Raw genomic sequence first — 26,081 nt, 5'->3', positions numbered from 1 at the left:
AAAACCTATTAATTATTGAATAATATTCCAGTTATCTCAAAATATTCCAGTTATCTCAATATAGTATGTCCTTTTGCCAAGGGTCCCTTTTTATGAAGTGACTAAATGTCAAAATGCCAAGACACTGTATACATTGTAAATGCAGCACAGAGATTTGAGCAATTCAACTTTCAATCATGACATAGACATTCAGACATTATATAACTATTATGTGCACTTTTCGTAGCTGAGTAAAAGTTTTTCTTTATTAATAATTTCTTTGAGACATTTAATCAAAATTGACTTTGTTTTATTTCACAACTTCCAAACACGATTCAAGAACCAAGCATTCATTTGATGAATTACTTCAACAGAAACATTTCAGGCTTTTGTTTCCCTGTAGTTGATCAGAGTCAAAAATGTATTAAAACTTTGGAGCTGGGTTTTGTCCCAGCAAAGTTACTCAGTTAGAACAGTGCACTTTTTCAGAATTTCAAGACATATAACTTACAGTTTCGGTAAAAGACTAAAGTTTAGATTTCACATGAGATTTCTGGTTTTACTAGATGATTAGATTTAAGATCAACTTTGTCTCTTTATTATTTGTGTGTATCTGTTTGAAAGAGGCTTGTGCTGCATACAGTATGTCTTAATCCATTTGTCATTACCTTAACATTCAGATATCAATCATAGGGTAATGTTGGCATCCCCTCTGAGCTTGGTTCCTCTCTAAGATTCTTCCTATGTTCCTGCATTATAAGGAGTTTTTCCTAGCCACTGTGCTTCTGCCTCTGCATTGCTTGCTCTTTGGGGTAAAGCACGTTGTCACAAGTGCTGATGTAAAAAGGGCTTTATAAAATAAATGTGATTGATTGAAGAGCAACAATGAAAATGATTGCGTTGGGTGATATTTGATGCGCTAACATTATAGGCCTCTGGCTGAATAGTCAGCCAAACTCTGCAGTGCAGGCCTCAAATCATGTGGTGTTCATTGTCATACATGCTGATAGTGAACTAAGCTGATCCTGAGCTTCAACATGGATTTACAGACAGACATTATACATTTTAGCTGTAGCTATATTGAGACTTGTGGCCTGTGTAGTTTTCAGAGAGTCTGTAGACTATGGTATAAGTAGAGAAACGAGAGATGGAACTACTTCAGAGGTGTCCAATATATTTTCAAACTGTCCATATACAGTACCAGTCCAAAGTTTAGACACACCTACTCATTCAAGGGTTTGTCTTTATTCGGACTATTTTCTACATTGTAGAATAATAGTGAAGACATCAAAACTATGAAATAACACACACAGAATCATGTAGTTACCAAAAAAGTGTTAAACAAATATATTTTATATTTGACATTCTTCAAAGTAGCCACCCTTTGCCTTGATGACAGCTTTGCACACTCTTGGCAAAACCCTTGATGAGTAGGTGTGTCCAAACTTTTGACTGGTACTGTATCTGAAATTGATGCACACTATAGAATGCCCTCCTAGCCAATCAGACTCCAGTAATCAACAATGCTGTGGTATAAATTATCATCATATATGGAGAAAACTTCCTGAATCTTGTGTGTTGCGTCAGGATCAGAGTGGTCCACCTCAGCAACAGATGATGTTATGCTACTGATAACTGTATGTTGTATCACCATGGCAACAAAACACTGTTACGACACTGTCAACTGTCTGTTGTATCACCACGCTTTCTTTATATGACCATGACTAAAGAGTCTCTCTCTATCCCACGTCCTCCTCCTCCTTCTCCTCCTGTTGGAATCTGATTGGCTGCGACAGGCCTTACAGAACTCTCCGATAACCAGGTGTCCATGGACATGGAGAGAAGCAAGTCACCCACCTCAGGTAACGCCTCACACACACACACACACACACACACACACACACACACACACACACACACACACACACACACACACACACACACATACACACACACACACACACTCTCCACCCAACTCCCTTCAAAGGATTGTTACATCTGATCAAAGCTGAAGGTCTTTCTGGGATGCAGGTCGGTTTCAGCAAGAACCTCGCCTCGGGGTATGGACTCTGTACCTGTCACTGGGGTATGGACACTTTACCTTTGGGACATCACTTTAACTTGAAGTGAATGATAACTGTATTAACATATCACACTGGAAGGATACTTCTTAAAGTGTTCCCGGCTAGCACATGGGAATGGTGCAGGATAGTTGCTTTGCTTTGGAACATTCTCAGCACATTTAATCCTTTGACACGTACGATCACATATTTGTGATCATTGTTGAGTGGTCCCTACAGCGTACCATCACAAATATGTGATTGGAACAGTAGCAACAGAACGTATGATGCAACAAATGCATCTAAACAGCATTGTTGTCTGGAAAGCATCTAAATAATGTTTTTTACTGATGGGAAATGAAGGACTTCACAACTTTATTCCTCAATTTCACCTTTTATTGTAAATGATCAATGTGAACTTCATCATCCAAGCATCACACGGAACACATCCACTGCCAAACTCATTCCATAAACCAGTCTAAATAACAGGTTGCGCTGACAAAAAAACAAAACATAAGTTAGCGACCTAACAGCTAGACTTGTTTACAATGTACCACATCTCTGGTGAGCACAAGGGAGATTTTATTTGTGGAGGAGTTTCAAGTCTATGGGGGGTAGAAATGGGGGAAGGTATCGTGGGGTATATGATACAGGAAATATTACTATGATGGGGGATTTATCAATAAATGGGGGGCAAACACAGGAGAAGTTTATAAGCTAAATAAAAATAAACACCCTGGAAAGAGGTGTCTGAGCTGGCAACCCTGGGGTACCATAGTTACAATCTGATGCCGTGTTCAAAACAACTGAGAAATAGGAACTTGGAAATCTCAGACTTCAGACTTTAGTGTGTTCAAGACAACTGGGAACTCAGAAAAGAAATTAGCTCTGATTGGGAGAAATCGATTTGAACGGTCATCTAACTCAGAATTCCAACTCGGGAACTCAGGACACGTTCTAGAGTTACGACTTTCCGACCTGAATATCACTGACATCATGATTTGACCTCGTATTTTTTAGAGTTCCCAGTTGTCTTGAAAGCACCATAAATCAGTGAACCATCCCTTCACATCGTTTTGTTATAACATCTTTGGTCTGACAGACGCTTACGTGACAACCAGAATGCATTGTATGATGTCAACAAACATGGCGCCACAATTAGCTGGGAAATAGCTTTGCATTAGCTCATCATAATCAGTACAACCTTCAAAAAAGTATTTTACACACATCATATGTGTCCATTAAAATCTATGCAAGAATCGGAATGCATGATTTTTCACCAGTACTAGAAAACATGTGAATAAAACAGTAAATACATTATGCTCCATACATACAGTATGCTACAGTAGAAACGACAACACGTTATACAGAAAATAAGGCGCTTACTTTGATAGAAACGCACACATGTCCAAAGTTATTATTAGTAAGGAAAACAACAATGAAGGCAATGCGGGCGGCAGCCAGAAAATGTGCCGGGGGAAAAAGGCCTGTTCTGACTAGAGATGCGCAAATGTCTGGATACTTGATCTGGGGAAACACTGGGGAAGTGCTTGGGCTCTTCTTGAAGAGAGAAGTTTGTTCCGCTCAGTAAAGCCTCAAACATAAATTGTCCGCAACAGTGAAATGGGCTACTTTTTATGTGAATTAATGAGGAGGCGGAACACACCTCAATTCAAACTGTTGTTGGAAAATAAAACTTGTTAGAAAATAATTTGAAATTGACTAATTGAAACATAGGCAATAGATAATTAGCAGGCTGCGTGTCTTGGTTTGAGGGCAGCATGGGTTAACTGTCCTGTTGCGTAACAATCACATTTTGGAACAGTGAGAGCATTCTGACATCACACGCTAAAAAAACTATATTTAATATTGAATAATTTATGCAATAATGGATCTGGTCAACGAACCCCCGTAGGTGATTTGTTGAGAGCCCAACAAACAGGAAATGCTGACGTCGTCTTAGATAGTGGACCGAAAAATGCTTAGTCATGGCTGGTTCCATCCCCCCCCACCCCCCCCATCAGCTCGGAAGAATACCTTGTTTTCTTCTTGTGGCTATGTACATCGGTTCATAGTGCACAAACAAGTGATAACGTTAGTTCCGTTACTCCTCTCCGTTCAAGCCAGCCTCTGTTCACCTCACATCTCCACACAGCTGTGCCCTTGGAAGATAGTAAAAGACAGGATGAAATGAAAAACTGTGGTTGCTCTCAGAGTCACACCATGTCCTTGACGATACGCCCAGACCAGCTGCAGGGAGAAGAGTGTGGAACCATCCCTTTACAGAAAACACAGCATTAGTAGAACAGAAATGCCTTACTATTGTTAAGAATATGATTGTTATCTATTAATATTAAACAAATCAGGTAAATACATAATTTTTCTCTCACACCGGTCAGGTAACCTATGGCTTCGTTCCCACAACCAATGTGAAACCAAAAACATATGTTCCCACAACTTCAAAGGAATCAAATGTGCTATCTGGGTTAGCTTTCTAGCTACTTTGTTGTTAGTATTTTCATGGGTCTATTTAGGAAACAGAAATACTGTATCATCCCTGCGGTTGTTGAGGAAAAGTATATATGGTGTGTGTTTGTAATGCATTTTGGCACCTTTTAGGGCTTTTGGCACCATTAGCAGGGATGTGAATGCAACAGTGAAATCTATCAGAGGCCAAGCCTGAGAGAGAGAGAGATGGAAAGAAGAGATGGAGAGAAAGAAAGAGAAGAGAAGAGAGAGGGGGGGAGAGAGAAAGAGATGGAGCGAGATATAAGTGTGTATATTTATATATACATACATACATATATACAGAGAGAGAGAGAGAGAGAACGATCAGTGGCCTGCAGGTTTGCTAGATGGATGTGTTAGAGCGAGTAGGTCGGCCAGTGAGGGAGTTTGCTCCAGGCCAGATTCTTAGATCAGAGAATTGGCTTTCATGCTGGTATGTGTGTGTGTGTTTGACAGAGTTAAATTAAAGTTTTCCCACTGCCCCTCTCCTCCTCTCTATCACTCCCCTCTCTCCTCTCTCTGCTCAGAGCGAACAAGCTGTGCCTGAGAATGAGCATTGAGAAGGAGCTGGGGCTAAGGGTTTAATATTAGTCTTTTTCACACTGAAAAAGGAGGATAGCAAACAGAGCGGTAGCCTGCAGCTGATGGTTAGAGAGAGAGAGAGGAGGGAGGGAGGGAGCTGCTGTGTTCTCTAGGCTTTGGTTTCTATACAGCTTTGCTTTATACTTGATGTAAGGCTTTATATCACTGTGAGTGTGTGTACGTACATGCATCTGAGTGTGCGTGTGTCAGTTACTTTATTTTAACATAGCAGATTCTCAGCAACTTAGGTTTAGACAAATGTTCTTCTGTGTAAATACAGTGCCTTGCAAAAGTATTCATCCCCTTGGCGTTTTTCCTATTTTGTTGCATTACAACCTGTAATTTAAATTGATTTTTATTTGGATATCATGTAATGGACTTAAACAAAATAGTCCAAATTGGTGAAGTGAAATGAAAAAAATTACTTGTTTCAAAAAATTCTAAAAAATAAATAACAGAAAAGTGGTGCGTGCATATGTATTCACCCCTTTGATATGAAGCCCCTAAATAAGATCTGGTGCAACTAATTACCTTCAGAAGTCACATAATTAGTTAAATAATATCCACCTGTGTGCAATCTAAGTGTCACATGATCTGTCACATGACCTCAGTATATATACACCTGTTCTGAAAGGCTCCAGAGTCTGAAACACCACTAAGCAAGGGGCACCACCATGAAGACCAAGGAGCTCTCCAAACAGGTCAGGGACAAAGTTGTGGAGAAGTACTGATCAGTATTGGGTTATAAGAAAATATCTGAAACTTTGAACATCCCACGGAGCACCATTTAAATCCATTATAAAAAAATTGAAAGAATATGGCACCACAACAAACCTGCCAAGAGAGGGCCGCCCACCAAAACTCATGGACCAGGCGAGGAGGGCATTAATCAGAGAGGCAACAAAGAGACCAAAGATAACCCTGAAGGAGCTGCAAAGCTCCACAGCGGAGATTGGAGTATCTGTCCATTGGACCACTTTAAGCCGTACACTCCACAGAGCTGGGCTTTACGGAAGAGTGGCCAGAAAAAGCCATTGCTTAAAGAAAAGAATAAGCAAACACATTTGGTGTTTGCCATAAGGCATGTGGTAGACTCCCCAAACATATGGAAAAAGGTACTCTGGTCAGATGAGACTAAAATTAAGCTTTTTGGCCATCAAGGAAAACGCTATGTCTGGCGCAAACCCAACACCTCTCATCGCCCTGAGAACACCATCCCCACAGTGAAGCATGGTGGTGGCAGCATCATGCTGTGGGGATGTTTTTCATCGGCAGGGACTGGGAAACTGGTCAGAATTGACGGAATGATGGATGGTGCTAAATACAGGGAAATTCTTGAGGGAAACCTGTTTCAGTCTTCCAGAAATTTGAGACTGGGACGGAGGTTCACCTTCCAGCAGGACAATGACCCTAAGCATACTGCTAAAGCAACACTCAAGTGGTTTAAGGGGAAACATTTAAATGTCTTGGAATGGCCTAGACTTAAAGATTGCTGTACACCAGCAGAACCCATCCAACTTGAAGGAGCTGGAGCAGTTTTGCCTTGAAGAATGGGCAAAAATCCCAGTGGCTAGATGTGCCAAGCTTATAGAGATACCCCAAGAGACTTGGTCTCCCGAGTGGCGCAGCGGTCTAAGGCACTGCATCTCAGTGCTTGAGGCGTCACTACAGACCCCCTGGTTCGATTCCAGGCTGTATCACAACCGGCCATAATTGGGAGTCCCATAGGGCGGCGCACAATTGGCCTAGCGTCGTCCGGGTTTGGCCAGCGTAGGCCGTCATTGTAAATAAGAATTTGTTCTTAACTCACTTGCCTAGTAAAATAAAAAATTTAATAAAAAAACTTGCAGCTGTAATTGCTGCAAAAGGTGGCTCTACAAAGTATTGACTTTGGGGGGGTGAATAGTTATGCACGCTCAAGTTTTCCGTTTTTTTGTCTTATTTCTTGTTTGTTTCACAATAAAATATATTTTGCATCTTCAAAGTGGTAGGCATGTTGTGTAAATCAAATGATACAACCCCCCCAAAAATCCATTTTAATTCCAAGTTGTAAGGCAACAAAATAGGAAAAATGCCAAGAGGTGTGAATACTTTCGCAAGCCACTGTATTTGCCTAGTATTTGAATCATCATTTTGCCAGACAGAGCCACCAGGCCCCAGACATTAAATCTATAATGGATTGTACGGAAGGGGGTGGATTAAGGGTGTCAACAATGACCCGTTATGTCTGTGACAGTGGTGTCACTGTGTTTGATGTGTCCCTCTTAGGAGCGTCACACGTTAGTCTGTCTGCGCGGGTCACTTAGTGCTGACGCTCCGACAAGGGACGGAGAGAGAAGTGCCCATTTGCATGCACTCAAGCAGACAGCTATTTAACCAGCATCTTATTTTGCAGGAAGCAAGAATGCACTTGAACCTTCAAACCTGTCAGCTGAGCGTGAATAACTTGAAATGCTTTTTGTGTCATTTGGGAAATGGAAAGAATTCGGGGAAAAGAGAGAATGATGGAGAAGGAGGGAGGGGGGGGGGTGGAGGAAAGGAGGAAGGGATGTTTGTGAAAGCACATCCATTCTGAAGAAAACTCCCACCCCCGACCAGGATTGATGAGGCCTCATCTGTTTTTCCTGACGTCATCTTTGCTGCCCGTTATTTACACACTTATTTCCAGAGGAGAATCTAAACTCCGGAGCATGTTGTTGTGAATATTTTATGAGTCCAGTTTTCCCTGTTTGGAGTGGTATGCTTTTGGAAACCAATTTGCCATAAGTGTCTGCATTATGAATGAACATGGCTTCTGTTCGGAGGAAGTAGGACCCGTAAATGTAAGGCCTTGCACAGGGCTCTCTTTCACTCTCCCCCCCCCTCTCTCTCTCTCGCCCTGACTGCAGTTTCTCTTGGGTCTATAGGATCTTAGACCTGCAGTCCCTGTCATGACTCCCACTCTTCCTGACCCTGCCATTTATCCACAAGTCTCCTGAGGATACAGTGTTGGTGGTATGCAGTTAGAATGAATAAATACCAATGTGCATAGCTATGTGGAATAGGTCAGGGTAGCCTATCTATTATCTAGTCCCATCCCTTCTATTGATTGCAGAGATGAGAAAAGCGAGACAGGTGGAGAGAGGGTAAGAAGAGGGATGTAGATGGAAAGGACATGATGTATGACTGTGTGGTATTTACAAAGGTGCAGAGAAAAGGAATGATAAAGTAGTGTGGAAAGAATGCCACAGGTATGGATGGAGAAAAAGCGGTGGAAAACATAGGGTATATCAGAGGTAGGAAGGAAGAGATGGACAGATGACAAGCAGAGAAAGGCAGGGTCTCCATTCTGAGACAGAGGTCTCATGGCGAGTTTCTGTCTGTCTGTCGACGTTATTCTTTCAAGCAGCTCTGAGGCCATTAGTGACCTGAGCCTGGCTGTCTCTGGCTGTCCCCCTGCCCTGTCACCCCAGTCCTGCTGTGACCACCGCTGGCCAAACCCAGACCCTGCAGGCAGCCTATTAACTATCCACCATCACCCCTCTCGCCTCTCCTCTCTCTGCTGTGTCAATAAAGAGGTCTCCTCCCTCCTTCACTCCCTCCTTCCTACTTCCGTCTCACCTCTCCACACCGGGAAACATCCTCCTTTTTTTCCCCGTTAGGCCCCGTAATTGGCCCCTGCTCGTCTTTGAAGCCATTTCCTCCTTTCCGTTGTTGTTTGTTTACTTTGTTACTGTCTCTTGTTGTATCTGGGTTTCTGCTCACCTGGCGGCTGCTGTGGCTGATGGTAGTACAGGCCCTGTAGTCTGGGGCGAGACGCGAAATGCGAGTCGTGAGGTTGGGCTAATAAGCTGAAATGCCAGAGAGTGGCTCTGACCCAGCAGGATAAATTTAGAGGCGAAGCGAGGCTCCAGGAGAAGAGAGGAGAGGTGATAGAGCTGTCCCTGAGCTCGCAGGCTGGCTGTTTAAAGGGGAGCTTAAAGGGGAGCGGGGAGCTGAAGCCACCTGCCTGGGCTGGATGTGGCAGCTCTTATCTCCTATAATGAGCCGAGTGGCTGGGATTAAACGTATTTACTGTACACTACACACCTACACACAACGTTTGAAACCTCATTTAGTCTGTTATTTCACAAGGAGTCTATCGAGAATGTGAGATTTAGTTTGAGAGGTGCTAGAGAGCAAATTTTACAGTACAGTAAGGTAGCACATGATGTTAGCCAAGTCTGGAATCGATCGATACCTCAAGAACACACTCGCATCCGGAAGTCTGTTGGAAGGGTGCTGGGTTGTTTTGACCGGAGTGTGGACTAGACTTGACTACCTGCTGTGGGGAAAGCATAAATGTTAACAACAGGTGTTACTGTACCTGTATCATCAATAACAACATTTAATTTAGTTGCAGTGATTTGTGATGGTGAGTCGTGATAGTAATTGTAGACATAGTAGTCGTTGTAGTAGCAGTATTAGTCATTGTTTTTGTTGTTGTGGTTGTGTTTGCATGGTAGTCTTACCTTGACCTTATCACACACGTTTTTATTGGTATCTTCCAACTGATATCATGTACTTTACCCCAATTCACCCATGTTGTTTTGTTTTCTCCCTCCTGAAAAGTGTGTGTGTTCTGTTGCATCTCCTATTCCAGTTCCCTACCCAAGCTCCCTTCACTATGACCCTCGCTCCATGCCTGAGCCTGTGGCCAGTCTGAGGGCCAGCCACTGCAGTCCAGTCTTTTACTTACTGGACAATGGTAAGAGGAAGGACCACGGCCCAGGGAAACCTGTCCCTCTCACGTCCCATCGAGGGTGGGTGGGCTTGGGGTGGAGGGAGGATGGTTTGGTGGGAGGGTTGGGTGGGTGGGTTTGTGGGTGTGGGGTGTTGCATGCTAGCATATGGAGTGCGTTCCTAGGCTTGTCTGTTCCAAGTTTCAACATTGTGATCCATGCATCTGTGAGCAGAAGATTTACAGCTTATAGGCGTTGTTGCATTGTTTCAGCCCCAGCTGTAGGGGGCGATGTGTGTTTTGTGCTGGGTCTGGTCTGGTCTTGTGGCCTTGCATCCTTCATCAGCCGTGCTACTGAGGAAGGCGGGGGAGAAAAGCGGGAGGAGTCAGTCAAGGTCAGACACTCCTCCCTAATTCTTCAGCTCCTCTGTGATTCATCCATGTTGTTGTGTTGTTGCTGTTGTTGTTGTTGTCATGTTCTTGTGAGGAAGGCCATGCATCTTTGCCCTTCCTGTTGGGAGGCACTCTGACTCTCATTCATTTGTAACACTGACTTTGTCTATTTGTTTTTCTCACCCACAACCTCATCTTTAACGTAATAACAACATCTAATACTCACCGTTAACTCTGTGATGTGTCTAACTGCATGGACTCCATGATGATACCAGACAGCTGTGTCTAGGTTCTCTATTCCCACCCCCAATGAAATATCGACTTATCAGGAGCATCGGAAACCGACAGGCTGATTAATGTAAAAATACTTAGATAATAATTAGAGTGTAAGAATATAAAAGTAGTAGGCCTATATTTAATTCAAACGTTTCACCTTAAATGGCAAAATAATATAATATATGCCATTTAAAAAAACTTTTTTAGCCTACAATTTCATTTGATAAAAAAATTATCTAACTCAATCACGATTGACTTTTAGTTACACATTTCAAATATGGACAGACCAGGGGTAGTTTACCCCTGATTTTGATAGGAAATGACCGTACCAGACAGTTTTCTTTTAAAGACAGTTGTATTTAATGGATTACATAAATTGGAAACAAATAAAATAATAAGACAGGCTACAGCAGCATTAGTTTTCCATTCATACAACGTGTCGGGTAAATTGCTTTGCCATGGTAAATGAGAAAATACTTTATTTCAGTTGTACGGAAGGATTGTCAAATAGATCAATTGCCCTTAGTCTGCTCAAAAAGTAGGATTAAATTGTTCCGATGATAATACCTATCAGAGGGGGAACATACTGTATCGTCAGAGACTTTGGTAGCAAGCAGGACTAAGGTAACACCGACATCATCTTTTAGGGAGTGGTAATGACCTGTCCAATAATGGTTGCAATTGAGATCAGCTGTGCGGGTGAATTTAACGCGCATTGATGGCTTAACGAGAGCTCAGCTGCTGATAATCTGGTGGCCATTGATGGTTGTAATAGGCTCCATGTCACTAGCTATACTCCCTTTATATTTACCATAACATGACATTTGGATGTAATCAGGGCATATAAACAAGACAATATACTTTTCTATTTTTCCATAACTGATGAAGACAAACTGGCCTTTCGTAGGGCAACAGGTTGATAATGTGGCTTGCAAAAGTATTCACCCCCCTTGGCATTTTTCCTATTTTGTTTACAACCTGGAATTAAAATTGATTTTTGGGGGGTTTGTATCATTTGATTTACACAACATGCCTACCACTTTGAAGATGCAAAATCTTTTTTTATTGTGAAACAAACAAGAAATAAGACAAAAAAACAGAAAACTTGAGCGTGCATAACTATTCACCCCCCAAAGTCAATACTTTGTAGAGCCACCTTTTGCAGCAATTACTGCTTTTTATTTTTATTTTGTATTTTACTAGGCAAGTCAGTTAAGAACAAAATCTTATATATTATGTCTCCTGAGTGGCGCAGTGGTCTAAGGCACTGCATTGCAGTGCTAGCTGTGCCACTAGAGATCCTGGTTCGAATCCAGGCTCTGTCGTAGCCGGCCGTGACCGGGAGACCCATGGGGCAGCGCGCAATTGGCCCAGCGTCGTCCAGGGTAGGGGAGGGAATGGCCGGCAGGGATGTAGCTCAGTTGATAGAGCATGGTGTTTGCAACGCCATGGTTGTGGGTTCAATTCCCACAGAGGGTATGAAAAAACAATAATGTAAGTCGCTCTGGATAAGAGCGTCTGCTAAAATGACGTAAATGTAAAAAATGTAATTATTTACAATGACGGCCTACACCGGCCAAACCCGGACGACGCTGGGCCAATTGTGCGCCGCCCTATGGGACTCCCAATCATGGCCGGTTGTGATACAGCCTGGAATCGAACCAGGGGGTCTGTAGTGACGCCTCAAGCACTGAGATGCAGTGCCTTAGACCGCTGCGCCACTCAGGAGACCAAGTCTCTTGGGGTATGTCTCTATAAGCTTGGCACATCTAGCCACTTGGATTATTGCCCTGCTCCAGCTCCTTCAAGTTGGATGGGTTCTGCTGGTGTACAGCAATCTTTAAGTCATATGACAGATTCTCAATTGGATTGAGGTCATATGGCCATTCTAAGACATTTAAATGTTTCCCCTTAGGGTCATTGTCCTGCTGGAAGGTGAACCTCCATCCCAGTCTCAAATCTCTGGAAGACTGAAACAGGTTTCCTTCAAGAATTTCCCTGTGTTTAGCGCCATCCGTCATTCCTTCAATTCTGACCACTTTCCCAGTTCCTGCCGATTAAAAACATCCCCACAGCATGATGCTGCTACCACCATGCTTCACTGTGGGGATGGTGTTCTCAGGGTGATAAAAGGTGTTGGGTTTGCGACAGACATAGCACTTTCCTTGATGGCCAAAAAGCTCAATTTTAGTCTCATCTGACCAGAGTACCTTTTTCCATATGCCTTTTGGCGAATACCAAAGGTGTTTGCTTATTTTTTTCTTTAAGCAATGGCTTTTTCTGTCCACTCTTCCGTAAAGCCCAGCTCTGTGGAGTGTACGGCTTAAAGTGGTCCTATGGACAGATACTCCAATCTCCGCTGTGGAGCTTTGCAGCTCCTTCAGGGTTATCTTTGGTCTCTTTGTTGCCTCTCTGATTAATGCCCTCCTTGCCTGGTCCGTGAGTTTTGGGGGACGGCCCTCTCTTGGCAGGTATGTTGTGGTGCCATATTCTTTCAATTTTTTAATAATGGATTTAATGGTGCTCCGTGGGATGTTCAAAGTTTCGGATATTGTTTTTATAACCCAACCCTGATCTGTACTTCTCCACAACTTTGTCCCTGACCTATTTGGAGAGCTCCTTGGTCTTCATGGTGCTGCTTGCTTGGTGGTGCCCCTTGCTTAGTGGTGTTGCAGACTCTGGGGCCTTTCAGAACAGGTGTATATATACTGAGATCATGTGACAGATCATGTGACACTTAGATTGCACACAGGTGGACTTTATTTAACAAATTATGTGACTTCTGAAGGTAATTGGTTGCACCAGATCTTATTTAGGGGATTCATATCAAAGGGGTGAATACATATGCACGCACCACTTTTCCGTTATTAATTTTTTAGAATTTTTTGAAACAAGTTATTTTTTTCATTTCACTTCAACAAATTGGACTATTTTGTATATGTCCATTACAGGTTGTAATGCAACAAAATAGGAAAAACGCCAAGGGGGATGAATACTTTTGCAAGGCACTGTAACATCATTATGTCCCCAAATATGTAAATACTGTCATTTGTTAAAAGGCATTGTTAACACAATGCACAGTTCCACTTTTATTCTGTTCAAACATCCTTTTATCCAACAAAGATATTCCAACAACAGTCCTAAAATGGCGCAAATGAGCTGTTAAATGGCTTGTAGAATTCCACCTGTGAATAGTGAATACCAATGCTATTGGAAGAGCACTGTCATTCCATCATTATATTCCTCTGTTGCTACACAGTTCTGCTGCTACGCATCATGTCTGCAACATCTGGTCACTGTTAGTGTTTACACACACAAACACACACACTTTATTGATCTCGGAATTCAGTTATGCCACGGCACTATACCACAGACATTTCCTCACAAGCACCGCACAAGGGGAACATTTCATTTACGTCAAAATTCCTTTACATTTCTGTGTTCCCAACAAGGCAATTTACCATAAAACGACTCCAATTTGAATTCTACCTCAGCAATACCACTTTTCCCTGACTCAAAGTCAATGAGAGATGGTGGAATTCAGATTTATGGCCTCCTGGAGTATTATCTGTAAAACAGAGTGTTCTTTTGGGGCCCATAAGAATTTGTTAAATTTCTAAGCTAGAAAGTTCTGGAATCCACTTACAGATGGTGCAATCAAACAACTGCACTTTCCAATAACTGCTAGCTTGCCCCAAACATTACTTTACAAAGATTGGTTTGAGAACAATGAGTGTGGTTTCTTGATTTGTCATCCTTACAACATCCCACATTTCCCGTACACCAGAATCATTATCTAACCAACCAAAACCAGTGTCCTCATAGTATGTCCTTTGAATCGACTGAGGAAAAATTGATGACCATCTCTCTCAACATGTACCTTTGCAGTTCTGTATCTACTGCAAAATGCTTGCAAAATGTTGAACATGTTTGTTTCTTTCCAATCTGTTTTGTGTTTATTTGAGTTCCCAGTTTATTTATGTTTCTTATGCCAAACCCCCCAGGCCTTAGCGAACCCTGACAACCTTAACATACAGAAATAAATTAAACAAATAAATAGCAAATACATATACTTAAATCAGTTGCTTTTGAGTGGCCCGAGAATGTAAAACTTGGAAGACACACTGGGAAGGAGACTTGCCCGAAAACGGGTTTCACGGATCCTGTTTCTATAACTGGTTTCACTGTTCCCGTGTCTCTACTCTCTAACTGGGAGCACTGGCCTGGGAAAACCATGGAGCATGATGGGAATGGCCTCTGCATCTGCCTGCCATGTGCGACAACTGCACACTTTTGCACGTTTTGAATTATGTTGTTTGATTTGTATTTTGTTTTGTTTGATCTTTTGTTTTCTGCATCTTTTGGCTTTTACTTTTGCTTCCATTTTGGTTTGGTTTTGGTTTGAAAAGATTAACTGCTCCTTTCTTTCCTATGTCTTTTGTTTCAGTAAAGGGACCCGGCAGAAAGTTAAGTCTGCCAACAGATCTTAAGACTGATCTTGGTACGGTAGGCGAAAGCCAGCAGTTTTACCCTCTTTTCATTTGATTAATTTACTTCCTCTTTTGTCCTGTTATACGCAGATATAAATTTATATTTGTTTTGTTTATGTTATTCACTTCAAGTAGTTTCTTCTTCACGCAATCAGTAGTATTTTCTTATCACTCACTTCTTCTACTCGACCAGCTCATGATGAGACTGTTGGCCTGTTCTGTTCTTCTCCTTTGACTTTCTATGTTTTGTTTTTACCCGTCGTAAGATTTTTGTTTATCGTACATTTTGCAAGTGTTTCCAAAGGTGGTTCTTACCTCATGCCCATATCGTTTTGAGAGATGCATTTCTAAATGTACTCTCGCTCTATCGCGATTGGACCATTCTCTGTCTCTATACAGCCTTGCTCCATCGTAATTGGATCATTTTCTATCTCCAAACAGCCTTGCTCTATACTGTGATTGGACCATTCTCTAACTCTAACCAGCCTTGCTCCATCGTGATTGGATCATTTCCGTCTCTCGAACGGGACTTACTCCATTGTGACTGGACCATTCTGCATTACCTCTAGACTTCAGCGACACGCTCTTTCTCAGTACATCTCTTTAGCTCCTGCACCTCTTATAGTCACAGGTTCTCTCTCTCATGCTTCTGCTCTGTCCTGTCCTACTATATCCTCTCTGGATTAACAACTCTGCCTCTTCAATTCATATTCAGTACACTAATGTGCCAATATCTACAGTATCTGTGAAATGATAACTATTTCCTTCAACAGGTTTGGAATGTGTAGGTGTAGTTTAAATTTTAGAGTGAGACAGTGTGTTCAGTAAACAAGCAATCATTTGAAAGGAATAAAACTGAAAAGGATGATATCTGTAGCAAAAATATACCTACCTCATTGAAATATGTATCTCCTTTTAAATTTTGAGCAACAATTGGTAGCTAATCAAAAGGTTCAAGCAGTATTCCAAGCAGCCAAAATGAAATTGTACATTAATGCAGTGGGAAAATATATTTTTCAACCATGATCAGAACCCTGTTTAGGCTATTAACATAGTAATGTACCTATGTAATTAGTTCTAATATAATATGAGCAGCTGTCTGTCATTAGTCAAGGACACAGCTGCTACAAAGTGGGAATTTTTCATGTGATTAAATTACTTGAACCTGTGTGCGTGTGTGTGTGCGAACGTGTGTGTATGTGTCTGTGTGTGTTAGAGAGAGAGAGAGAGAGAAATAGAGTGAGTGTGTGTGTGTGTGGGGGGGTGGGTAGAATGCAATTTTTTCTGAAATGGACCAGTTTCCTTTAGACTGTGCCAGGACAAACCACTGATTGGCAGACCCAACCATGATGATAAGTGCTAGCCAGACACACAATGGCGTAGTCATGTAGCACATTGGCTGGTGCACTACAGCTATCCCCAGCCCTGTATTGCCCTGGTACAGCCTGCTGTGAAACTGGACTGGAGGCGCACGCGGACTGGGTGGCACTACAGTGTCTTTCATCCTCACTTAGAAAGTGAACCAGATTTGCATCAATAGGCCTAACAAGGGATTTGGCGTTAGGAGTGTGTGCTCCTTCAAATCACAATAGCCAAACAGACAACACACTAGAGAATCCTGTCCGACATATTCAGTAGTTAACACGATGCCAACTTAGCCTGGTCCCAGATCTGTTTGTGCATTTGCCTACTCCATTGTCAAAACGAACATGTTTGGCATGACAATTCCATAAGGAGTTGGCAAGAGAGCAGAAATGTCCCGTGTAGCTCAGTTGGTAGAGCATGGCGCTTGCAACGCCAGGGTTGTGGGTTCGATTCCCACGGGGGGCCAGTATGAAAAATTTATGCTCTGGATAAGAGCGTCTGCTAAATGACTAAAATATAAAATGTAAATGTAAACAGACTGGCACCCAGGCTAATGCCAAGTCACATTCTGAATACAGTTCTCACTCAACGAGGATTTCTCCCAACAAGCCTCCCTGTCAGACAAACTGATTTCTGCGCTGGTGTAGTGCTGGGAGCTGTCAGTCAAAAAAGTTTTGTTTACTTGACAGTCAAGACATGAAAGCGGCAGAGTGGGCTGCTCTGGCACAGACGTCATTAGCTGCTTAATTATGAGTCTGTTGGCGGTGCAGAGCTTTCTCTGTTTGGCTGACGAAACCACAGGCTGACGAGCTGCGGAATTGGAGCTGAGCCCATAGAATCCATTTTGGTTTTCTGCACATCATTAACATAAAGTATTTGGCTCGAAAATACCATTGGAGGCACACACACACACAGACATGCGCAACTACGCACACACATGCATGCATACACACACAAACACGTGTGGGCACACAATATACACAATTCATAACGGGCACCATACATGCACCCACCTTGTATCAGAGGCATCAGACAGTCCAGTATGCTGTTTCATGGACCTACACTCTATACCTACAGTATCAACCAACTGTTTTAAAATATTGATACACTCTGGAATCTACCCCAAGGTCTCTGATTTCTTAAATGTTTGAAGTCCTGCACCACTCCTGATGCTGGTCTGGTGAGGACCTTGCTGGTCAAAAATGTTTTACCTGAGTTTCATTGGCATCTCTCAAAAGTAAAATCAAGTTTGGTATGGAGTGTGAAACTCTCTCAATGCCACTACAGAGGACAAAAACAAAGTGATGATGAAAGACTCTGATCCTGTAAAATGCCTGATCCTACTGAATGTACTTTACCATCACCTGTGAATCTATTTATTTATTTTCATCAGTATTATTTTTTGTTTTATTTTCTTGGCACGGATTGAATAAAAAGCTTCTCCCTCTATTTTAACTGCTTTCCACTTTCACTCTCTCTTTCTCTCTCTAACTCTCTCTATCTCTCTCTAATTATCTCTCTCTCTGTCTAATTATCTCTCTCTCTTTATCTCTCTCTAACTCTCTCTCTCTCTCTCTCTCTCTCTCTCTCTCTCTCTCTCTCTCTCTCTCTCTCTCGCTCTAACTCTAATTCATTAACTCTGTCATCTTCTTCTTACCATATACTTTTTTCCCTCTCTCACTCTGCTATGTTTTCCTTAAGTTGTTTGCTAATGCTTTGCCATTGTTGCAGATCATGTCAATGGACATTGCACTAGTCCCACCTCCCAGCCCTGCTCCGTGGGGAAGCCTCGCATCCCAGGGGTTCCTGAGGGCCCGCGGCTCACCCGGAGAGGGCCTGGCCGACCGCCCTTCCGCAAGGCCCAGTCCGCCGCTTGCATGGAGATCTCTTTGCCTGTTTCCTCCCACACAGAAGGTGTGTGTGCTTGTCCCCTTCCCCTTGATCCCTAAACCCTCTTCCTAACCTCCTCATCCTCCCCTCCTAAGTGCATGTCTACCAGTCATCAACAGGTAGGGGGTGGGAAGTTGGTTGGGTTGTGGTTGATGGGATATCTGGTGTTTTCTAATTGCTTTTGATTGCTATGACATTTCTATCCTGAAGAAAAAATAGTGACTGCTGTATTACTGAAGTATAACTGAAGTATAACTGACATTAAATGTTACAGTATTATGTCTGTCCTGGCTTGTCACCATCTAGTGACAGCAGGGTGGATACTGTGGGCCTTTTCTCTCCAATTTGACTCCTTTTCTCATGAAGGGTTTTGAATATAATGTTGACCACGTCAAAACATGTTTCGTCACATGTTAAACTGTAAGACAACAGCTATCATGTCAAAGTTCACCAGAAAATTTTGCTGAAGACAAATTGTTGGGTATTTTCACACATATTTGCTCACACATACTCCAGCTGTGACCTCACTTGTCATTCACAGCCCTTCACTTCCTACCACACCTCCACAATGTGACTACACCACACCACAACATGACACACGTCAAAGCCCACACCCTCACTTTGTACCACCCATACTGTCCGTGTTAGTGTATCCATGGTGACAGGGTGGGTGTGTGTGTGCGTGTGCCTGCGTGCGTGTGGCGTGCTTGTGTGGTTACTTCTCTGGTTACTACCTCAAGAGGAATGTGATCGTCATATGTTTGTCCCGTGTTACAGAGCAGGTATGTTTCATTGTTGTGCTCGAATGTGTCTTGAGGTGTCCTGTCACAAATAATATCAAATAGAGGAAATCCTCTCATCTGACAAACTGTCAAGCGGTCTACTTTTATCTGTTTCTTGTTGAGCCAAAATGTTTACCTCTCCCCTGCGAAACGCTGTGAGAGAAAATAGCTGCTGCCAGGATGGGTATCAACATGCCATTACGTGCAATCATACTCCCCTGTCAGTCAGCCTTCTTCAGTCACAGTCAGAACGCTATAGAGACAGCTAGAGACAACACCAAACGATGGACATCTATTCATTGTTTTCCACACTTATGTCTCACTCAGCCAGCTACATGACATCTCCCCCTGGCTGTGTCCCAACTAGCATCCTATTCCCTACATAGTGCGCTACTTTTGACCAGGACCCGTAGGCCTCTGGTCAAAAGTAGTGCACTATTTTGGGAATAGGGTGCCACTTGGGATGCAGCCCTTGTCTTGTCTTATAGCAGCGTACTATAATTCAGCTCCTGGCCAAGTAATAGAACCACTCTCATTCGGGATGGAGTCATTTTCTCAAAATGAACAAAATGACGGTAAACGGTTTCCAGAGTGTTGAGCTCAGCTGCCCAGGCCTGTTAATCCTGAGTAGAATATAACATCCACAGAGGTAATTTTCTACCAGGTAGATTCAGGAGGCGGGGCTGCGTGCAGCTTAACTAAATGCAAGTTCCAAATGCACTCACAGAGGCGATAATAGGCCCTTAACACAGAGACAAGCCGTCTCACGTAACGTTGCATGGTTTCAAGAACACAGTCCTCCTCCTTACTGAGGATTAGAGGGACATTTACTAGACTGTATAGTCACAGCGGCAGCTAAACTTAGGTAATATTGTTAAAACTGCTGTGCAGCTTTTATGCAATACCTTTCCACTATGGATCTGAATATCCAGATTACCACTATGGATCTGAATATCCAGATTACCACTATGGATCTGAATATCCAGATTACCACTATGGATCTGAATATCCAGATTACCACTATGGTACAATAGCCTTATTTAAGAGCTGCATACTAACTCTATACATTATTATGTCAACATCTAAATGTTAATGTATGTATACTGTGACAAATGCACTGTTTCATGCACTGTTTAGAATGTCAAACATTACTTATAGATGTGTTACACAATCCTTGTATTTTTCTAACAGAGAGTTACTGTAATCCACTCTCTGACCTCTCTGAGTCATTCTCAGGATGCCAAACATTTGCCCTGGTATTGATCTGCTGTTGTGTGCTGTCCTGTCAGTGCACAGACCGAGGGGTCCTCAGAGTACTGTAAGCCTGGCCAAAACTCTTCCTATCCAGGTCACACTAACACTACCGTGGCCTGGCTGGTCCTCCGCTCTGGTTCATCCCGATCCGGCTGGATTAGCAGACAGACACCAGCGTTCCATCCAGTCGGTCGATACGAGCTAATCTCTCCACGGGACAGAGAGGATGGGGACAGCTTCCAAAATGTCACAGTTAGCCGCCCTGCGCTGGCGTCAGAGGGCTCTATCACCCAGCTGGAGCGTCAGATCAGACAGATGGTCAGGCAGGTAGGGAGGGAGGGATGGAAGGCAGACAGAGATAGTTGTGTTCCAAGAAGACCCTGGACCCTGGACTAGCCATGGGCCACTGCAGGGTGTTCAGTCCTCACGCTGAGTTGTGTTTGATTAGCCAAGGCTGTCCGGAGAACCAAACATGTTAACTTGTCAGAAGTAGCAGCTGCTCCCGAATTGCAAAGACAGTGGGTGATTATCAGGGATAGAAAGAAAATGAAGGATTTATCCATGGTAGTGGCAACATAAGAATCTCTAGTCCTGAAGATTTAGAAGCACACACGCCAGTATGCACACTTTCACAAAAACTGTGTGATTGTATTTCCATTTCCACCCTGAACAAATCCTCCATTAAGGTAGAACCCATGGAGCTGGGAGGCAGGCTACGGTCTGCTGTGTTCCGCATTAGCATGCGCTCCATGTTTTAATGAAGGCCACAGTCGCCTTTGTTACTGATCAAATTGATACTGACATGCTATAAATCGCTAGTTTACATTTATTCCCAGAGTTCCTAAGTTAGTGATAATAAATGCCCTTTAGAAAAGAATATTAGTGCCAGAATGTAGTTTGTTCATTTTCGCTGTAACTCAGAACCTTGACTTCTGTTCATAATGGAATTAAATGACAGCAGGATGTGTGACAGACATTTCAAAGAGTAGTTAACAAAGATCAGCGTTGTCAACGTATTGAAGTCATCAGAGTGCGAAATTAGGATTTGCCTAGATAACAATGAGGAGTCATTGACCACGCAAATAGGCCTAATACTTATTCTCGCAAAGATTTGCACACAGTAAGGTAGTGAGAGGTTATGGTGACACAGCGAAAAAATAAATTGTAAAAGGACAGATCACCTCAGTTGAACTCAAACTGTGTAACCGTATCATAACTAGCCAACAGCTCAACAGGTGGATCTTAAAATGGTTGCCTCAAAATGTCAAAGCACATGGGAGACTAGGAGGTGTTAATAAAGTATTTTTAGTGCTATATATGCCCTGGGCAGTTCAGTAACTAGCTTTAGATATCTTTAACCATGGGGGAAATATATTCTCCTCTCTCCATGGAGACTATTGCTTTGTCCCAAATGGCACCCTGTTCCCTTTATAGTGCATAGGACTCTGGTCAGAAATAGTGCCCTATGTAGGGAATAGGGTGCCATTTGGGACGTAGCCAGTCTATGGCATGTGTTCTGCTGGTGCTCCCATCAGGCAGTGTGACCCCCTTACCCCTCCAGTTTGTCGCTAGCGCTGGCTGGGTTACCACAGCGATGAAACAGCAGGGTCACTGGAATAATGAAAGGTCAATGAGCGGTGTGAAGGGCTGAGTTCCTGTAATGAGGCCCACACACCAGGCGACACGCCACACACACACATACACCAGACGACACACACACCAGATAAAGGGGACAGGCACAACGTAAACAACACCGCCATGCCTCCCTGTCTGATGGAGAATGAAATATTAAAGCTATGCAACATGAGAGGCAATTATGGCCTGTGAACATAGTTACAGCTTGGGCATTGTTAGGAGCAAACAATGACTGTATATTAATGGACAAAGCCATCGATCACGTGACACCATTCATTCCTATGTAAAGACTCAATAGCCCATTTGAAGCCAAGGAAGTCGGTTAAGATGGCGTCTCATGGAGACAACATGCCCAGTTTGAGCTACTCCAGGAAGTGAAGTTGCAGGCTAGCTCAGTGCTGCCCCCTCTCATTGAGTATCTCAAGTTGAAGGCCGACCGGGGTACTGCAGGCTGCAATTAACAACTAAGTTCTCCCCTGGGTGCAAAGCCCAAAATGTTCATTCTGTTGATATAGAAAAATTAAATGGACAGCACTCTCCAAGCTGTATCCACAGTATAACCATCCAAGTATTTATGTCAGTTATTCTATATGCAAGGGTGCTTTAAGGGAATATCCTTTAACCTTGTACTGCAGTGGGCTAAATCAGAGCCACACCGAGTGATTCTTAGTAGTCTTAAACAAATCTACTTTGAAACAAAAGTATACACCTCACACACGTTTATATACATCACAGAAGACTGAAATATAACAAAACTGTTTGACATAGAAACACCAGATTTTCGTCATTACACCCATGAGGCCAAAGAGGGCGCTTTTGGTCATTCACTACCTGGGTGGTATGTGGGGTATAAACTTACTGAAGCCTATGGGTTTTATTCTAGTAGTGATTAAGTTATTGACCGAGGTGTCAGATGTAGCTCCAGGGCGTCTGTCTGTCCTCGTCTCTCCACTATACTGTCTGTGTGTCTGAGACGCTGAAGCATTGCCCTCCTTCCTTCCCTTCCTCTCTACATTCCTCCCCTCCCTCCTCCCCTTCTTCTCTCCTCCTCCTCCCCTCCCTCTTCCTACTAAATCCCTGCTTGGCCCCCTTGGGGGTCCCCGTGTCCTGTCCGAGTGCCACTGTGCGTGACTTTCATTAGCTACCACCTTGAAGGCTCTGTCATGCACAAACACACCCCAGACACACACAGCAGAAATGAGCTGCCACTCTGGCCACAGGCCCGACAACAAAAGCCATTATATTTTCTAGTCTCAATGCTAGCCGGCAGCGTTGTAGCGTAGTGTAGCATCTCCCTAAACATGGCACGGCGGTACTGCAGCCTAGGGGGATGTATTTCAGTTCATATCCCTATTGATTAGTCACAGAAACATGTTCCACTTGTCATGTGTGGTCCGAGGAGTTTGGAGTTTCCAGCTGGTACTTAATAGAGGAGGAGGGTTAGGCAGCCATGTTTTTTTCTGCTGAAGGGATAAAACTTCTCTGTGTCTCTCTTTATCTTTTGTCCTAACCATGCTCATCCCAGCTGAGTTGTTTTTTTCTCTCCCTTTCTGTCTATCTCTGGTATTGCCGTCTGTCCCGTCTGTCCTTCTGTCGGCTGGTTTTCTGGCTGACTTGGTTGGTGTTGGGGTTTGGATGGGGGTTGTGATGTGATTGGGGAATAGGTGGTTATGCGTCCAGGAGGGCAATGCTTCAGCAGTTACATGGAGTCAGTATGTACTCCCACGACGAGCACCACACCACCTCCTACAACTGGAGTGAGAGAGGTAAGGGGCCACGTGCGGCCCACTGTCCCCACTCCGTCCGTCAGTCAGTCAGTACGTCCGTCCTGTGGCCCCACGTTGCTCTGTCACCGTCCATGTCCCGTCTAAAGATGTTCAGAGACACACGCTTGTTGCTCTTGTACTGGGGTTGACAGGATGAACATGATTATGTACTTTATCTCTCCATGGCTTATAGGAGTGTGTGCTGTGTCCAAGGTACAGCTTTTCTGTATGTGCTTAGTGTACTGTTCTAATGTTTGCATGCCATGCAAAGTCATGGACACATCTTTATACTGTGTCTGCTTGTTCAGTTTTGTTTGCTTGCCTGATAATCCAAGACACCGTGAAATGCCATAAGGTGTATTAATGATTTTTTTTCTGATACACTTTTTATTTTTATTTTCTACGGTCAGTAAAGACAGAGTAGGGTAGAGAGAAAACAGTGTTTAGCTAGAGCCCTTTCCAATTTGTTCAATTTGCTTTTTGAATTAAATATTAAGAGTGAATCTTGGGCAATGCAGAAATACCCCGCTGCTGTTACAGTGCCTTGCAAAAGTATTCATCCCCCTTGGTGTTTTTCCTATTTTGTTGCATTACAACCTGTAATTTAAATGGATTTTTATTTGGATTTCATGTAACGAAATACAGTCGTGGTCAAAAGTTTTGAGAATGACACAAATATTAATTTTCACAAAGTCTGCTGCCTCAGTTTTTATGATGGCAATTTGCATATACTCCAGAATGTTATGAAGAGTGATCAGATGAATTGCAATTAATTGCAAAGTCCCTCTTTGCCATGAAAATGAACTTAATCCCAAAAAAACATTTCCACTGCATTTCAGCCCTGCCACAAAAGGACCAGCTGACATCATGTCAGTGATTCTCTCGTTAACACAGGTGAGAGTGTTGACGAGGACAAGGCTGGAGATCACTCTGTCATGCTGATTGAGATAGAATAACAGACTGGAAGCTTTAAAAGGAGGGTGGTGCTTGAAATCATTGTTCTTCCTCTGTTAACCATGGTTACCTGCAAGGAAACACGTGCCGTCATCATTGCTTTGCACAAAAAGGGCTTCACAGGCAAGGATATTGCTGCTAGTAGATTGCACCTAAATCAACCATTTATCGGATCACCAATAACTTCAAGGAGAGAGGTTCAATTGTTGTGAAGAAGGTTTCAGGGCGCCCAAGAAAGTCCAGCAAGCGCCAGGACCGTCTCCTAAAGTTGATTCAGCTGCGGGATCGGGGCACCACCAGTGCAGAACTTGCTCAGGAATGTCAGCAGGCAGGTGTGAGTGCATCTGCACGCACAGTGAGGCGAAGACTTTTGTAGGATGGCCTGGTGTCAAGAAGGGAAGAGAGGAAGCCATTTCTCTCCAGGAAAAACATCAGGGACAGACTGATATTCTGCAAAAGGTACAGGGATTGGACTGCTGAGGACTGGGGTAAAGTCATTTTCTCTGATGAATCCCCTTTCCGATTGTTTGAGGCATCCGGAAAAAAACTTGTCCGGAGAAGACAAGGTGAGCGCTACCATCAGTCCTGTGTCATGCTAACAGTAAAGCATCCTAAGACCATTCATGTGTGGGGTTGCTTCTCAGCCAAGGGAGTGGGCTCACTCACAATTTTGCCTAAGAACACAACCATGAATAAAGAATGGTACCAACACATCCTCCAAGAGCAACTTCTCCCAACCATCCAAGAACAGTTTGGTGACGAACAATGCCTTTTCCAGCATGATGGAGCACAATGCCATAAGGCAAAAGTGATAACTAAGTGGCTCGGGGAACAATACATCGACATTTTGGGTCCGTGGCCAGGAAACTCCCCAGACCTTAATCCCATTGAGAACTTGTGGTCAATCCTTCCAATTATGGAAGAATGGGCTGCCATCAGTCAGGATGTGGCCCAGAAGTTAATTGACAGCATGCCAGGGCGGATTGCAGAGGTCTTGAAAAAGAAGGGTCAACACTGCAAATATTGACTCTTTGCATAAACATCATGTAATTGTCAATAAAAGCCTTTGACACTTATGGAATGCTTGTAATTATACTTCAGTATACCATAGTAACATCTGCCAAAAATATCTAAAAACACTGAAGCAGCAAACTTTATGAAGACCAATACTTGTGTCATTCTCAAAACTTTTGACCACGACTGTTAACAAAATATTCCAAATTGGTGAAGTGAAATGAAATAAATAACTTGTTTCAAAAAATTATAAATAACAGAAAAGTGGTGTGTGCATATGTATTCACCCCCTTTGCTATGAAGCCCCTAAATAAGATCTGGTGCAACCAATTACCTTCAGAAGTCACATAATTAGTTAAATAAAGTCCACCTGTGTGCAATCTAAGTGTCACATGATCTGTCACATGATCTCAGTATACACCTGTTCTGAAAGG

General features: G+C 43.1%; 1 protein-coding gene across 11 annotated transcripts in view; it reads left to right on the top strand.

The window, feature by feature from the left end:
• Positions 1–26,081, top strand: part of stxbp5l (syntaxin binding protein 5L) — a 254,822-nt gene that overhangs the window by 212,981 nt on the left and 15,760 nt on the right. For 3 of the 11 annotated variants that reach the window (XM_041865624.1, XM_041865608.1, XM_041865599.1), the window contains 5 exons: positions 1,776–1,841; positions 9,751–9,855; positions 14,945–14,998; positions 18,084–18,266; positions 23,578–23,679. In XM_041865624.1, the coding sequence (XP_041721558.1) occupies positions 1,776–1,841; positions 9,751–9,855; positions 14,945–14,998; positions 18,084–18,266; positions 23,578–23,679 (510 nt within the window). The remainder of the gene's footprint in view (positions 1–1,775; positions 1,842–9,750; positions 9,856–14,944; positions 14,999–18,083; positions 18,267–23,577; positions 23,680–26,081) is intronic. The other 8 variants (XM_041865650.1, XM_041865642.1, XM_041865667.1 and 5 more) reach the window with 5 other exon arrangements.

The sequence above is a fragment of the Coregonus clupeaformis genome, chromosome 4 (genome assembly GCF_020615455.1).
Source record: "Coregonus clupeaformis isolate EN_2021a chromosome 4, ASM2061545v1, whole genome shotgun sequence".
Lineage (NCBI taxonomy): Eukaryota > Metazoa > Chordata > Actinopteri > Salmoniformes > Salmonidae > Coregonus > Coregonus clupeaformis.
Note: the sequence above shows the minus strand (reverse complement) of the source record. Positions and strands in the feature narration are given on the sequence as shown.